Source organism: Barbatula barbatula, assembly GCF_947034865.1.
Source record: "Barbatula barbatula genome assembly, chromosome: 3".
NCBI classification, from domain to species: Eukaryota; Metazoa; Chordata; class Actinopteri; order Cypriniformes; family Nemacheilidae; genus Barbatula; species Barbatula barbatula.
The window spans coordinates 17,670,796-17,687,850 of NC_136764.1; the positions used below are offsets into that span (position 1 = coordinate 17,670,796).

Genomic DNA, 17,055 nt, shown 5'->3' on the forward strand with positions numbered 1-17,055 from the left:
GCAATTTATTATTGGTTTTACTTTGGCTATAGTTTGCCAAAAATGTGTTTTATTTCATGACATCAGTGTTTTCTTTAGAATTATTATTATTATTATTATTATTATTGTGTGGCAGCCATAATACCTACAAATAATAACTCCCATTGACTCAACTCTATTTTTTTATTACTTCATCTAAAACAAAAGAGAACATTCATTTATAGTACTGGTTATACTGATTAAAGCTTAATGAAAAATTACACTGTTTCAATAATAAGTACAGGAAAACAAGATAAAAGAGAAAACTGTGTAATTTTAAAGGAAAGCTGTTTTTTAAGTGATTTTCTTGCGGTTTAAGTAAAGCACATGACATTTTACAACAGTAAGAGGTGTTTTACAGTTTGTGCAAGGAGAATCAGCATACCCATAATTCTGCATTTGTGGTAGGAATTCTGTTGAGAAATAAAACATTCATGTAACATTCAATGTATGAGGCATATAAAAAAAGAGCATATCCGAATACTTACAGGTATAGAACTGTCTTGTTGAGGGCCAGCAGGTGGTGGTGGTGGTGGTGGAGGTTTTGTAGGTGTACTATTAACAGATAATCGAATTGTCGGGCTTGTCACATTGGTCCAAAAAGTGTCATAGTCTGTAACAAATGTCACGCTGCAAGAATATGGCAAAAATGGGAAATTATGAATCAAATCTATGAGTTACATATGTATAACTTAATTCAAATGTTAAAGAAATATACCAGAAATGAATATCGCCCAAGGAGGGATGTGATGGTGCTTCCCATGTAGCTTTAAACTGGGATTTCCTTTCAGCAGATGCTTGACTGAGAGTGGAGTTCTGTGGGTCAAAATAAAAGTGACTCATTTTAAGCATTAAATCAAATATTACATAATTGAATGTATGCATATACAAAAAAGAAATTGAATGCATTACTAATGCCGTACCTCTATGTTAAAGCAGTTCAGTCCACGGGATCGGACAGTATTTATTGATGTAAATCGTCCCACTGTAGTGTTTGTGCCCACCTCCCGGGCCTGTAACACGAAGCCTTGGAATTCAGAGGCATTCTCCAGCGCCTGCAGGGTTACTGAAAGTAAAACAGAGATGTGTGTTGACCTCTCCAGGCCTTTCAGTGTAACTCGATTTGACCCTTGCTTCTTACACAATCATGAGCTTTAGAGGAAAACACAATGATAATTATATGAGTAATGTAAAACCACCACATATTCATTATTTCAGCATTAAGGTAGAATGACATCATAGGATATGTATTGTAAATAACAAAACATTTTTGTGTCTCATTCATTCAACAAAAAACATAAAATACTTAAATAGTGAGTCAATTCTGTTCCACAATTACAATTTAAGGAAAAAATATAATACTGTTTGTTGAAATACAAATAAAGTAGCGGGAGCTGGAAAGTGCATCTCGCCTATGATGCTTTGTCCTGGTCTGAATGTGGTGCCGTTTACAGAGACACTGTACGGAGAGCTGCTGTTCTGGGGCTGAATGTATGAATGATTGGGAAACAAGCTCTGACAGGACTCCTCCACACTTCCATCAGGGTAAGCCATGACCCCCGTTGCACACCACACGCACACAAGCAGAATGTAAACATGCATCTAAAAACAACAACAACATCTTAAGAAAATCCGGTAGTTTTTATTTGCTTGATTGTATCAAACGTTAAATCTTAAAGCAGAGGTCAAAAACTCATTGACAAATTTGCTTCACTTATATATTTTACTGCGTCACTATCACAGTGTTCCTCAGCTATTAGATTCTCAATCAAATATACTGTATAGAAGCATATCGCTGCTGTCCTTCCCAAACCTCGTATTTCCATATTTTGTGATATTTATTTTCATGAATCACCCCTTTTTTGACACTCGTTTTCATCTAACCAATAAAAAGTATTGAAAAGTGCTGTTTATTTTTGACAACACAGTATTTAATCATTTAAAAAGTAGTGTTTTTTCCACTTCCTGGAAAGCAGCAAATTCAGACATCCAAAGTTTCATCATCTCGAGTAACCTGTTGTTTTGGAAGGACAGCGGCGACATTTATGAATGAAAATATGCGACTTACTGTTATGAGATGTTTGCACCTCCAGAAGCAGCAACAAAAGAGAGAGCTAGTTTGAATGCTGTTAAGTGGCATTTATTCCCCTTTTATATAGGCTGAATAAGTTTCAGGTGGGTGTAGAGGGTGTTTTGTGCTCGCCCTTTCCGGGTGAAGTGTTTCCCAACCCTTACAGTATATCGTGTCTCTACTGTTAAGCCTTTTCTTAGTAAATGTCTATAGTTTGTGATTGGTACATTTATCTTTATTCAGTCTCCAGTAATAGTTCACATTGATTACAGCCTTATTTCATGTACACTACCCGTCAAAAGTTTGGGATCATTTGTCAAAAATGTTTCTCATGCTCTTAAAAATGGTTTTATCCGAAGGTGTATGTTTCAACGTTTCAATTCAGTTACAAATGCATTATTCCATGGTTTTGATGAATTTATTTTTATTAGAAAATGTAAAAAAAATTAATAAATATATATTTTTGTAGATGTTCGGTAGTGTATATTTGAACATGTAAAAAGTTATTTTTGTAGATGTTATTTTCAACACCAAACAATTGGAATTAAAAGGCAACTGGAATAGAAACATCCTCTGGTTCTTGCATTATATTACTCACTATTACTAATAATCTTGGCTGAGATGACAGAATATTGTAAAAAAAAGGAAAAAGTGACTCACATTAGGGATAAACCATGCCAAGTCGAACAATTTTTTTTATCTTCTGTACTTTTAAGTGAACATTTCATAAACAACACCAGTCAAAAATAAAGGACGGCAAAAAGAGGTTTTTAGACTATTAATCTCAGATCAACACCCCAAAGACCAGATCTGAAAACAAAAGGTTTTATTTCTTCTAAACAAAAAGTGTACACAAATACAAACAAAACAAAACAACTTTGTACATATATATCATAGGATTTGTGTGTATTTATTTATAAGTGTATGTGCGGAGCAGAATAGAGACTTCCACAGAGGAAGAGTCTGTAGAGTTGTGTAATGCCTACTGTACGCAGTATCACTCTGACAGTATAGACCCAGTCCAGTTACAGGAGCTGCCTTTAGCGGGTCCCTACAGCAGGGGCCCACATCTTTTATTATAGCACCTTTCTTTATGTAGAAGAGATTGACAGCTGTGGGTTTGGAGGGCTCATGTAGCACCAGGCAGAGAAAACTTTAGCTGGGGTACCGCTGGGGTACGTTTCTGGGTTCAGTGCGTCGGAGAGCCTTTACTGGCTCTTGTTTTTGCAGGACAGACAGCAGGCCTTCCTGTAGTACCAGTGAGTGCACAACTTGACCCGCAGGACAAGGGCACAGTTAGCCGTCGCTTTATCCTGACATACATCCTCAGCTGGAACAAAACAAGCAAAACCGATGCTTTAAACAGACATGAAACATGTGAAAAATCATTTATTAAGTTGAAATATGTTTTTTTCCCTCTAAAAAGATCCCAGTTTATTAAGCTATGGCAACTATACATTCAATATTCATATCCTGTTTTTTAAGTTATAAGTTCTTAGTATAGATGTGGATCAAAGTATTGTAAATGCTTTTGAACATAAATAACTGCAACTCTCTATGTTCCTTTCATTAAATCGAAAAATGTCACAATTAGCATCCAAATGAACAAAACGCATGACGCTTGCCATGCAAAGTCAAAAACAACAAAGCATTAATCTGGTCTAAATTTCACAGGAATGAGCTTGTGGTGTGCCAAGATCGCATGTGCTTTTAGTTGAGTCCTTCGTTTCAACATGCAGTTGTTGCTGTTTTTCATTAAAACGTAAAGAGCAAACTACTCAAGACTGGCATGAACAAATAACATCCATGTCAGCATGCAGATTTCTTCATATTGGCTTACAATTTGTAAACAAATGTATAACGTATACAGGGTCGCCAGACATGCGTGACAAAGCTAGCCCAACATCCCCACCCCGATACCAAAACTAAAAAATGTCTCTACTATACCTAAAATACATATTTCACAGACCTTGTTATGCATTAGACACAATTTGTTGTTTTGATGAACACAGAGACATATATTTGGAAAAATGTTTGTAAGCAAACTGTTCTTGGCCACCAGTGACTGCCACAGTAGGAACATTTAGATATTCAGATATTTTGAAGAATGTAGGAAAGAAAACAGTTCTTTGGTTACAAGCATTTTTCCAAATTTCTTTCTCTGTGTTCATCAGGACAAAGAAATGTATACAGACTTGTAAAAAACTTGAGGGTGAGTAAATGACAGAATTAAAATTTTTTGGTAAACTATCCCTTTGATTTACAATGCAACCGTTGCTGTTTGTCCATATTTGCCCCAACTATGGGTTTAAAACAGCGGTTGTGTACCTGGTGCTTCAGTAGTGCAGGGCTGCACCTCACAGCTCTGTCTGGCTTCAGGTCTCAGTGTGGAGTCACAGCTATGGCCCAACTCATCTCCTTGATAACACTTTACCTCTCGCACTCGTACTCCAATCCCACACGTTTTACTGCACTGCAGGACACAGGCACAGAGCAACATTCAGACCCATAGAACCAACAAAAGCTACATGCAAACCATCTTATGGACACTATACAATTGACTTTTGCAATTTCTGCTTGTCAGACTGTACAATATATCCTGAGTGAGATCCTTAGGAGATTCAAGTGCAAACTCTTCAATTTTGAAGCACGAAATACTTTTATGACCCAAACGAGTGAAATGGCCATAACTTCTGCTAACCTGTGACCAGGACGTGGTGAACCACTTGGAGCACGGTCTCTCAAAACAGGTTGCACTGTCCGCAGGTTTGAGGGATCTGTCACACACCCTCTCTGGAAACTCTTTAAACACACCGGCCTCCAGCCCGGCACACACCACCTGCCGCCTCTTCACCCCACGCCCACATGTGGTATTACACTGTTAAACACAATAAAATAGGGTCTTAAAACACATAGCAGGGGGACTGTGTGTCATTAAATGAACCCTTCATAGATGCTTCTTCAGTGCAGTAAAGAGGGCAGCTCACCTGTTCCCACTCTTGCTCCACCCAGTGGGCGGGGCAGTTTTTGTCCCCACACGGATGCACAGCTAGTGGCTTGAGCTCTGGATCACACTGACTATCAGAGATCACCTTCCCATTGCTGTTCTTACACACCACATATCGCCTCATCCTGCCCTCCCCACACAGCCCTGAGCACTTAGAGAGGGAGAACGAGAGAGAAACAATAGCATTATTAATGGACAATGTAAAGAAAATATATGCATACTTAAGTAAAGTTCAAGTATATTTTAAACACACTGTATGTAATGTAATAAGTATACTAATATAAATGCACTAGTATACTTGGAAGTGTACTACTTCAGTACTACCTTGGACTAAATTGGCCCAAAAATGAGTACTTTATATCCAATCATGTTATGTATTATATTGTTACTATATAAACAAGTCAAGTATACTTACAATGCTCCATTACTTCAAGTACTCTATACACTACAGACTTTTCTGTCTGTGTAATTTTAAATATATTTATGAGAAGGACATGAAATAGACTGAAAGTATACCTTCTTATAAAGAAGTACGCTAACAGCACACTTGAATAACCTTTTTTGTAAGGGCTACTAATAACACGTGGCACAGTGCTTAACTAAACTGAGATAAAGGAAGTGAAGATAAATGAATACTCACCAATACAAATGGTTTATTTCAGACTCACTCTCACAAAGTGCGCAAAATTATTTACGTTAAAATGAAAACAGATGATATTTATTTTGAATAATCATTTAACTTCTAAAACCCACCGGTCCCCAGTCAGAGACGGTCCACCGGCGGTCACACGGCGGCCCCTCGCACTCTCTCTGGCTCACGGGTCTGGTAGAGTTGTTACAGAGCCTGGCGTCCATCGAGCAGCGCACCTCGCGACTCCTCACCCCCCGACCACCGCACCTGGCTGAACACTATCAAAACAACACATACACCCAAATCTTTAACTGTGTGTTCATTCATTTCTCAAAAATTATATTTTGAACACAACTAAGCCAGCAAGAGTAAACTTTATAAACTGACCTCAGACCAGTCCGAGATCTCCCACTGAGGGCCACAGCTTTTGCTCTTGCAGGCTTTCCGTGTCATGGGCTTCTGTAGCTCTGCGGCCTGACAGAGCTCATCATACACAGAGCTGTCAAATCCTGGCGCCAGCATCTTCCAACAGCGCACCGTCCGGAACTGAAAGCCCTCTCCACACGTCCTAGAACACTCACTCCAGCGGCTAGTTTCCCATCTGCCTCAGAATTCACAGTACAGAAAACGAATGGTATATTTTGCATAATAATCTAACATGGTTAAATATATTGGCTATTGCATGTTGCTGCGTACCACAGCAAATAATTTAGACTTTCAATATTTTTATTATTTTATCTACTGAACTGCACTACTGTTCAGACATTTTTTCTTAGTTTTTACAAACTGATGAACGAATCAAAATGACTCCCTGTGGTTCATCAGATGGCAGATAGTGAGTAATAGTCCTTTGCTTACAGTAAAGCCAATTACAGTGAAAGTGGCAGTACCAGACCTGGGTGGACACTCTTTCCCTGTGCAGAACTCATGTGTGGGCTCCGGCCTGGTCAAAGAGTCACAGTAGCTCTCGTCCACTTCTGACCCATCATACTTCACACATAATGCGTAAGAAGTGCTTATACCTGCATACACAGAGCGTAACGTCAAGCTCGCTGCTTGCCTGCATATGTGTAACGCTATTTCGTGTATATAGTGTTGGTAGTTGCACCTGTGGTACACGTGGAGCTGCAGGGTGCATACGCAGATACCTTCCATCTGTATTTGTCTGCCATACTGATGTCATGATCCAAAGATTCCACCTCAAACTCATTACTGTCAAAACAGGATAAAAGAGAACGAGGGTGAGAAAAAGAGTGTGATTTTAAATGTTTTATTAGTCTATCTACATAGGGACGAGCACAATTCCGTTTCAATAAAGTAAATCGCTTGTCTATAATTTAAGACACGTTTTTCAGATCTATTTTTCAGAATTTGATGTTAACAAGTACCCTGAGAATTTTGTGGGAGAATGCTTTGAAAGGAAAAGGTGAACAATGCGTTATACCTTATCAAGCACATCTACGAAATGGATGATATTTAGATAAATTGGTTCAAATCTCTATTCATAAGAGCCCAGTCTATACTGTGTTAATATACAGAACATTCATCACATCAATTTCATGTTACGCCCTCACTCTGACCTCTCGCTGTGGGGGGCTTGCACTGGCTCCACCTGGTGGAGCTGCAGAAGGTTGGACCGGTTTGTTGAATCATTAGTCCTGGGTTCAGAATGAGACCCAAACACAGGCTCTCCATCTGAAGTGTGCATGTCCAGACTGCCAGGGTAGATCTCCAATGTCAGGCTGTTATCCAGAGAGGAGCTGGAGTTCAGCCTGAGTATGGAACAGTCTGATAGTGCTAAATCATCTTTACAGGGCAGTCTGGAGCCGGGGGGCCAAGCCATCCCATCATAAAGATGACTCTTTAGAACTGATGTAGTGGTGTGATTGGAGTCACTGGTACTAGACGAATCGCCATCAATCAAGTTGGAATCAGAACCTGAACAACAGTCAAGCACATGATTCATATCAATCAATCAATTGGCCTGTGATGTTTTGGCCAAGATTGTTTGTCTTATATTATCCTTTTTGTCTGTAAAACATCAATTTTTCCCTCTTTTAAAATAGAAAACTTGTGCATAGACTAATACTTTTCTGCTGTCTGTTATGTAATGTAATGTCACATCCATAATGCTCATTTACTAACAGACACAAATGTACAGTAGTTACCAAGTGTGCTTCATATTTTAGAAAAAAAAACAATTTATTGACCCAAACTTTAGGGTCAATTTAAGATTGGGTCCCCACCAAAACCTCTATGACATGACAACCAAACAAATTAAGACTACTTACCAAAACTGCCTTGTGTCTCAAGATGGTGCATTTCATCATCAAGCTCATTCTGGAGGACCTCACTGGCAGGTCTAAATAATACCAGACCGCTAAGGTTTACAGAGGCCTGAAGTTCCCACAACAGCTCCTCGGGGCCCACATGCAATTCCACGTTTTCTTGAGGAGCCATCGAAGCGCTCTGATTTTCCTTCTTTCCATACTCCCCACGACCTTCTATTTCATTATGAGTGAAGGACAGCTCTGTAGAGGAGGTGTTAACTTTCTTTTCCGCCAGTGAGGTGTCTTTGGAAGTCATGGACATGAGGTTGCTTATCTGAGGCTGCTCAGGGGTTGAGGCCATGGGGGGTGCTGTTCTTGGCTCTGGAGATCGAGGAACCGTGTACTCGTATGTGATGTGAGGCATCTTTCCATTGAGGTTGTAATACTTCAAAGAAAGAAAACAGCCTGTCACCTGTTTTTGAAAAAGACAACTTGCCAAACATGGTCCAAAATTAACAATCATCAGGCTGCAAATGGAAGTACAAATTGGCTTTGGCGAGCAGGGAAGTTACTCAGCAGCAAAGACATCCAAACTGTCTTGTAAGCAGCAACTTTTGCCTCAGTGGGAACATCTATTGAAGAGATAGTTCACCCAAAAATGAAAATTCTGCCATGATTTACTCACCCTCAAGTTGTTCCAACACTGTATAAATGTCATTGTTCTGCTGCACATAAAGAAAGATATTTGGAAGAATGTTTGTAACCATATAGATCTGGGCCACTATAGACTTCCATAGTAGGGAAAAACTACTATGGTAGTTAATGGTGCCCCAGAACTGTTTCGTTTCCCACATTCTTTAAAATATCTTCTTTTGTGTTCAACAGAACAATGACATTTATACAGTGTTGGAACTACTAAACTAAATCGTGACAATTTTCATCTTTGGGTGAAAATTGTCAAGGAACTTTTTGTTATCACTCATACACTGCATGTAGCACAGCGCTTCTTATATTGTATTATGAAAAAAAAACACATACAAGATAACATAAAAATGTGTTTATGGTGCTTTTAGTACATACCTATATACCTACCATGACATTCAGGGCCTGCTGTGTGGGACCCTGAGCCATGATGTACTCAAAGCCATCAGAGAAGAGGTTAGCTGGCCTCCTGTATTTAAAGACTGTGCCAGCGACATGGAAATTCTGTGGATTGTCAATCACACTGTTTCCATTGAAGAAGAAGTGACCATCTTCATCAGAGAGAGCTAGATAGAAAGAAAATAACTGTAATATCTGTTTAGCAAACCAGAATTATAACAAACTCGTAGATTAAACTCTTACCTAAGATATTTTCTGTCTTACGTCGCTCTATGATTTGAATATCGGTGGCACCAACTGGTATATTGGTAAGAAACACATAACCTATAAAACAAAAACAATTGAACATATTTCAAATGATTTGTAGCAGCTGTGTTTTGACTTACTCAAACCAAATAATAATCAGCTGGAGAATATGTTTTTCTTTCCCCTAAATACAAACATAAGGTATACCTAACTGTGTGATCCCTTTCCGGTAAGATCCCGAGACTCGAAAACAAGAACCTCCATTTCCCCCACAGACTCCACATTTGTCTATGGTTTTAGTGGAGTACAAGTTCCCATCACACCCCACCACCTGCATCCAAGACAACAGAAGACACCCTTCTTCACCCATTTATTCACCCTTGTTTCTATTTGCATTCTTTTGCAGAAAATAAAAACGAGAGAAACAAGTTAAAATAACAGAATATATGCTTTTCAGGCCTCAAATAATGCAAAGAAAACAAGTACATATTCACTTTTAAGTCATATTAACACATTTATTTAGGAAAAATATTTTTTATGTGATATCCTCCATTTTTATCACAGTTTTCATGTGTCTTGTCATGCTGATAATCTTTCACATTGCTGTTGGATGACTTTGTGTCACTTCTGAGGTTTGATTTTGTTGAAATTCGACAGACACTGGACTGGAATGGCCACAATACATCTAGGAATGCTGGTTAAATGAAAATTTTGAATGGTCTCCTTATATCATCCACAGCTATGAATTATATAGCCTGTCAACCTGTTGTCCCTCATATCTTCTTGAATATATGTTTTTCAACATTTTCAAACATACTATAGCTTATAACTTTCGCGACAAATGTTCTTCTGCAATACCTGACACTGGGCCTCAATGCAGACACCCTGGTAGATGCCGTCCCTGCAGAATGTCCCGTCATGGGCAGGCACCAGCAGTTGTCTTTCTCCCGTGGTTGTGGTGCACTGGAGGTCACATGGCTTGTTGGATATGCTAATGTAATCATCTGAACAGGAGGTGACATCATCAAAACATCATTATAATCTAGGCTTTAAAGAGTTCCTTTACAAATACAAAGGTCTTTATGGCATCAAGGGGCCTCCTTTTTACATTGAGGGCTATGTACTGTGGAAATAATCTTAAAAGGGCATCTGTGAGCTATAATAGAGTTGGCCTGGGGCCAAGACAAGAAATTCAGTAACGCTCAGGGTCTAAAATGCTGAAAGACAGAAACATAAAGACTGTGAGAGAGGGTAAATTAACTAAGAACACTAAAGCGTTAAGAAAAAAAACACAGGCAAGCAGAGAGAGGTGGAAAATGAGAACACTGAATGACTTTTTTTTTTACCCGGATAAAGTGGAACCCACTCATAGTGCTTCCTGCCGAAGGCTTTGGCATTGAATTGAGAGCACTGGTGCTGTTTGAAGCTGATTCTGCTGTTTGGGCATGGCTAGGCAAACATCCAGACAACAATAAAGACACAGCTCATGAGCCAGGCGGCAGGTCAAACAGCCTGCAGATATTAGAGCTTAAAGCCAACATGTGTAAGAAATGCACAGCTATGCCAGCTGGACTGGATGGAATAATCCACCCAGCAACATACATGTGTTATTGTAGTCACATAATTATGAGTAATCCATTCATCGTATGCAAATATTTGTAAGAGAAATGACATCAACCAGCTGTACCTGGTTTGTACACAGCTGATACTTCTTGGATGATCCGATGCAGAATGAACTATTGATGTTTTGAGTGGATGTCAGCCTGAAAACAGGTCATAATTATATTTAGGCATTTGGTGGATGCTTTTTTAAAACAGGTTAGTGTAAAGTCCAATATTCATTTTAGGCTATTGTTCTGTATTTTATTTCTGTTGGTTTGTAACCTGGGAATTGTGACATCACTATGCAATCTCATAGACACAGCTACATGTATTAAATGTCACAAAGATCTACCTGCATTGGTGATGTTAAAACTCTTGTGTTAAAGCCCTGCATGCCTGATTCTCTTCATCTTTCTAGATCTCTCTAAACCCTCCCCCATGCACACACCTTTCACTGCCTCCTCCATACTGAGAAGTGCTAATGGGAGCCAGCTGGACTGGCTCGGCTTGGACCCTTATCTCCAGTGGAATCTCCCCAAAACGTCTCACCATTTGCTCTAAAAGCCATTTTATAAATGTGCTTGTTTTGAGCAGAATGCCCAGTGACATGTGTGCCAGTGGACTGATGTTCATTTCACATGACATTATAGACCATTTTGCAAGCCATAAACAGTGGTACAGAAGCACTTCCTTTTTCTGGATTTTTAAACTGCACAAACTTTACAAAATACAACCAAAAGTCAAAACGTTTAAATTAACATTTAAAGACTCAATTATAAAACGGAAACAGGAAGTGCTTTTGGACAGTGTAGTTTACATCTTGCAAAATGACGTAAACCATATATTTTCAAGAGGGATTTAAGTTTAAAGCGATATTTCAGAGGCAATTTCCCGTTGTTTTACTCACCCCCAAGATATCCTGACTGTCTTCTTGAAGAATAATGCAGTCGGAGTTTTAATATCGTGGTAAAAATGAATATATAGCGGTTGAATGGGGGGGCAAATTTTTTGAAGCTACAAAAAGTGCATCCATCGATCAAAGAACTGCCTGACACAGCTCTGTGGTCTTAACAAAGGTCTTCTGAAGCGAATCAATGCGTTTGTTAAAGAGAAATATCCATATTGACAGCACTATTAACGTTAATGTCTTGCTTCCGCCATCCCTCGGCTGCAAGTGAACCAGAGCCTTGTTTTTCCGGCAAATGACAGCTACTGCTGGAACAAAACTAAAAATACAGCATTCGTCACAGGAACTTACTGCGTCATTTGCCTTCAGAAGACCTTCAAATTTAGTTTTGCCTCTGAAATATGCCTTTAATAACAGGCTTTACTGCAGTTCAGTGGTTAGAGCATGTACTAGCAATGTCAAAATCATGGGTTCAGAAACAATAATAGTATTATGCGATGTAAATCGCTTTGGATAAAAGCATTTGCTAAATCCATAAATGTAAATCTAAGAAAGGGAAACATTTATTTAGACACATTATGTTATATATTTAAAGGTGATGTGTATTTTTTTTTGCAGGATCTTTTGACAATATAAAATACATAACTTTAACTAACTTATATAATATACGGTATATTTGTATTACCTTAGAATTAGTTATTTCTATCTACATACACGGCGGGCCCCCTTATATGGAATTCACTATGTTATTTCTACAGTAGCCCTAAACGGACAAACTGCTCTACAGAGTGCGTTTCACAAGAACTCCTTCGCCAAAGAAGCGAAAACACAAAATCTTAGTTCTGTGTCAGCCCCTGCAGTGCTTCTAAAAGGGGGATGTAGTGAGCCATTGGTTGCAATTCGCAATCTCACCGCTAGATGCTGCTATATTTAATACGCACGCCTTTAAAGTCTAAAAATGACACAGCAAGCAAATGTGAGCTATTTTTTTACTTAACCTTGGTACTGGCATTTCACAATGGACACTTGTTTAGAATATTTGCCTTTATTTTGTCTTTTTGCACTAAACTGTGACAGCAATTTACAGTTACAAGGAATGGCTGCTAGAGCATTTATTGCATTAGCAGCACTAAAAAGCTGTAGACGCCATTTTAAATGCAGTTTTTAAATTAAAGTTCACAAAGGAACAGCACCTGCTGTAAAATGTGAAACTGACAGCATACAACCCATTGTGTGAAACAAGCCTGTCATTTCAACTTGCTAGAATACTTTTGTTCTCTGGTTGACTTGTATCACCAATAAATGTATCAGGACAGTCTGCTGTGTGATAAATGAGGGTGGTTTACCTCTGCTGCAGACAATGACGCTCCTGAGATCGCACTCCTCCACCGCAAGTACGGGAACAGGTGGACCAGCTGCTCCATTCACCCCACCATTGAGCTACTTCTTCTGACTGCCTCTGGATATCCTCCCTCCCTTCACTGCTGTCCTGACAAAGACAGAGACGCAGTGCTTTACTGCTGCACACTTACATGAGAACATGGCAAATCTGTAAACAACAGCAGTTATTATGAGACATAAACACTTTCTGTGTAATTTACGAGTCGTTATTTTTAAAGTAGTATTTTGTGTGAAATGTTGTCATTGCAGATCTTGTTGGACTTGTGTATTTTCTTTTTAAAGGGATAGTTCACTCTATTTTTATGAAAAGCATGTTTTAGTCCACTGGAAGTTCAGACCGCAACCTTTAATAACGCATTCGTTTTCAGTGGTGTGTGCCAACCATAAGTAAATATGTAGGTTGTTATTTCTGTGCAATGTTGCAGTATGAACAGTTACTGAAAGAATGCACATATGTACACGCGCGCTTGTCAGAGCGATGCATCTGACAACAGGAGAGGTTTAACAATACCCGTTTAAATTCATAGTGAGAGAAGCTCGTTTTATACTTTAATGTGATAAATATTCGCAGTTTTCTTTGCAATAAAAGAAAATATTGTACTTGTGCTTAAGCTGCCCTTATGTGCAATTCTGCCACTGGTCGCCCGAGGCAGCGGCTGAACTTCCTAAAGTTCAACTAAAACGCTAAGTTCATAAAAATACTTTTGGTGCCTCATTTTGGTCTTTATTGTATATTTGATGAAATATTGAGGAAAACAAACCAAACATATGTCTCGGATTTGTTTTTATGCTCATCAATACGGTGGAAGTTTCATTTTTGGGTGAACCATCACATGCCATTGAACACATTTGATCTCTAAAAATGTACAAAATTCACTTTGGCAATGACCTATTGCTTCAAAACTTGGAACAACAGAATAAATGCATAAAAGGGATTTACAGTTGTGTCATTTGAAGGAAACTGTAAAGAAGACAGATCCGACTGAAGAGAGCAAAGGAGGAAAAAATGTGAGAGTAGAATAAATATGAATTAAAAAATAAGAGAGTAAAGACGCTGGCAAAAAATTAAAACAGCCCACCTATGTCCTCAAAAACAATGTATTCCTCAAAAACAATCTCAAGCATGGACTTCAAAACTGTCCCTTTTTGAGTTAAGACAGGCAGAGGAAGAGTGTGGGGTAGTGTTAGAAAAGAGACAGAGGTAGATGGAGCCCCCCTAACGGCCCGGCCAGATGAAAGGGCCAGCGACTGTAGGCAAATTAAGCAGACTCCTGTTGTCTAGACAGCAGGTTAATCGCTTGTCTTCAAGATTTGCATCAGTGAACTTTAACACAACACAGGCATGGCTCCACGGAAAATGTCGAGCCACATTTGAAAGAGAAGAGCTGCCCATCATGGTTGATCTCAAACCGGCTTTAATGGTCAACGTTTAGATTTTAGATAGCGACAAGGAGTTGGATTTACACAAAGGGCATTTTCTTCCTAGAGCTCTGTGCACCCATTGACCCTTACTGAATAGAGCACTGTTCCATGTGACATTTGGAAGGTTATGGTCAATTTAAGCATAAAATCCAGTTGTCTGCAAGTGACATAATTACATAGATGCGTATTTTCACCATGAGGTCTTCTTAGAAACACAAGTACAGTAGAATGTGAATAGTAGTATGGGGGCTTGGCAGCCCCCCTCGACAAACCAAACATATTTCCTAAACCCACTCCGTTGTCCCCCGCCCCAAACGCAGAGGATCTTAAGCTTGTCCAAACAAGAGTCTGCACGCCCATATGTTTGTTTTTATCTGAATGCCCTCTGGATGTTTAGACTCTAAATAGACTTTCCCCGCTTTCTGATGTAGTCCTAAACCGGAGACCCCCAAGCCAGACCAAATGGGCCCTTACTAGTTTCGAAATGTCACTTCACTTGAGTTTAATCTGGAGCGTGTGTGAACGGCGCATGAATACATCAAAATGAACATCAAATAATTTTGATGATATTTCTGTCAAGCAGCATGTACGACTATAAATGGATCAAACAATTGGACTAACTGCGATGCTCTATTTATGGACACTTATAGCAGATGTGTGAGTAAAACCAGCTGATTCACCTCGACTCAACTCACTCTTTACTCAAGCAACAGAAAGAAAAGTTGACACTCATCCTAACATCACTAGGCAATTCGAAAGACATGTTTACGTTGCTCACGTACGTAAAAACCGTGACGTACTCACGAACTATATCAAAACGTAGCTGTCGATTTATTCAATTGCGGTAAAATCGTAAGAATATTACGTGGGAAATCCCGCGGAGACATGGAGTCTCCAGCTGGGCTTTGATCTCAGAGCCTAAGCAACATTGTAACGTTTAGTCCGTGGACGTTGTCTAAATCGTGTTTGGTCGTGATATTACACGTAAGTCGTGTCGCGTCGCAACCGGCATTCGTAACCCAGCGCCTGTTAAACCAGCGTTAGTGGATCAAGGCTGCAACTTCAAGGCAACCGTATAGCGAAGAGTGTTACGAGGCGATCTGTACAACAATGAACGCGATTTACCTTAACATGCGCACCTGCTGCTGTTTCAATAATCCACAAGAGCAGGACAATGTAGTGTAGTGAAATATGTCCGAATCTCGTAGTCCAGAGACAGTACATGGTTCATTTGAGAACAAGGAGACCTCGCCCCCTGATCTTAACCAAAGACTAAAGAGAGAGAGGGGCTCGCACTTTGAGGTCTATGGTGAACGAAACCCTTGATGCATTAATGGCTTTACAACCTGCTGGAGGAAAAGAAAAGGGGGCTGGACGGAGCGACCTTGTATTTCAAAGAACTTCACAGCATCCGTCTCTACTGGGATGAATGAACGGGACGTCCAGAAATAGAAATGAGCCTTTTGTAAGCTACAAAACTAATAAAAGTAGACAAGTTTACTCACAAATAAAAGTGCACGCTTTTAAGCACTTGGGTTTGACCATTTTATTGCTGCATTTTACATTAACTAACATGTCAAATGCAGCATTCGACCAAAAATAAATATGTGTTTTATTTACTCTCATGTCATTCCAAACCTGTATAACTTCCCTTATTCTGCAGAACACAAAAGAAGGTGATTTGAAGAACATTGTAAATCAAATATCATTTCATATAAAAATATCATATTATATGGACATTTTTTCAAAGTGTCATATACAGTTTTAAGCCTTGAAGTAGCCACATGCAGTCAGGGGATTAGTTGTCTGCTTTGGGGGTCAATGTATAGAACATGACAAAACCTATAAATCACATGAATTTATACTTTCCTGGATATATAAAGAATGTATAGACAGTTTGAACTGGGCTACCAAAATAACATGAATGGCTGGTATAATTTCTTTTTACTATTTGTGTTGTTATTTTGGACCCAAATTTAAAAAGAATACACCTAATATTCAAATATCTAATGTTAAACTGCTTTTTCTGATATGATAGCTGGCATTCTTTTTTTGATTATGGGTTATTATGCATCATGTAAATTCAAGGAAAAAGTAGAAGTAAAGGTCCTTTTAAAGATGGAGGAGGATAAAGGAACAGAGAAAGTCCTCAAGTGAGTTATCAAAAATAAGCTTGTAATTTCTTTACATTATTCATTAGTTTCATTTGAACATCCATTCAGAACAAGGTTTTCATTTTGATTCATGCTTGTCTCTAATTTGTAATGAAACGGTGTGACTAGCATCACGTTAAACAATGCAGCTATGTTCTCAAGCCACAATATATTTAAACAAAGGCATGTTCAGACACACCACCAAAAATCTCTATGTCCTACCAAT

At 39.0% G+C, this 17,055-nt stretch overlaps 2 protein-coding genes across 2 annotated transcripts; both read right to left on the reverse strand.

The window, feature by feature from the left end:
- Positions 1-165: 165 nt before the first annotated feature.
- LOC306891579 (putative ferric-chelate reductase 1) lies at positions 166-1,572 on the reverse strand (the record flags this gene model as incomplete). The annotated part of the gene is made up of 5 exons (XM_079451946.1): positions 166-174; positions 507-648; positions 737-834; positions 942-1,084; positions 1,431-1,572. 5 exons carry the CDS (start codon positions 1,570-1,572, stop codon positions 166-168), a joined length of 534 nt encoding a protein of 177 aa, XP_079308072.1.
- Positions 1,573-2,861: 1,289 nt separating this feature from the next.
- Positions 2,862-15,937, reverse strand: LOC306892661 (ADAMTS-like protein 2). The gene is made up of 18 exons (XM_079453854.1): positions 15,802-15,937; positions 13,200-13,342; positions 11,032-11,107; positions 10,691-10,793; positions 10,203-10,348; positions 9,552-9,675; positions 9,342-9,422; positions 9,090-9,265; positions 8,019-8,442; positions 7,308-7,665; positions 6,836-6,939; positions 6,623-6,749; positions 6,115-6,328; positions 5,850-6,005; positions 5,077-5,247; positions 4,791-4,967; positions 4,418-4,562; positions 2,862-3,419 (listed from the first exon to the last, which is right to left on the reverse strand). Exons 1-18 carry the CDS (start codon positions 15,898-15,900, stop codon positions 3,298-3,300), a joined length of 2,946 nt encoding a protein of 981 aa, XP_079309980.1. The 5' UTR covers positions 15,901-15,937; the 3' UTR covers positions 2,862-3,297.
- Positions 15,938-17,055: the final 1,118 nt, after the last annotated feature.

Coding starts and splice junctions, on each gene's coding strand:
- LOC306892661 (XM_079453854.1), bottom strand. CDS start 15,900: ATGTACTGTCTCTGGACTACGAGATTCGGACATATTTCACTACACTAC. Junction 8,443..9,089: donor AGCAGGCCCTGAATGTCATG/GTAGGTATATAG, acceptor CTTTCTTTGAAG/TATTACAACCTCAATGGAAA. Junction 5,248..5,849: donor CCGTCTCTGACTGGGGACCG/GTGGGTTTTAGA, acceptor TCCCTCTCTAAG/TGCTCAGGGCTGTGTGGGGA.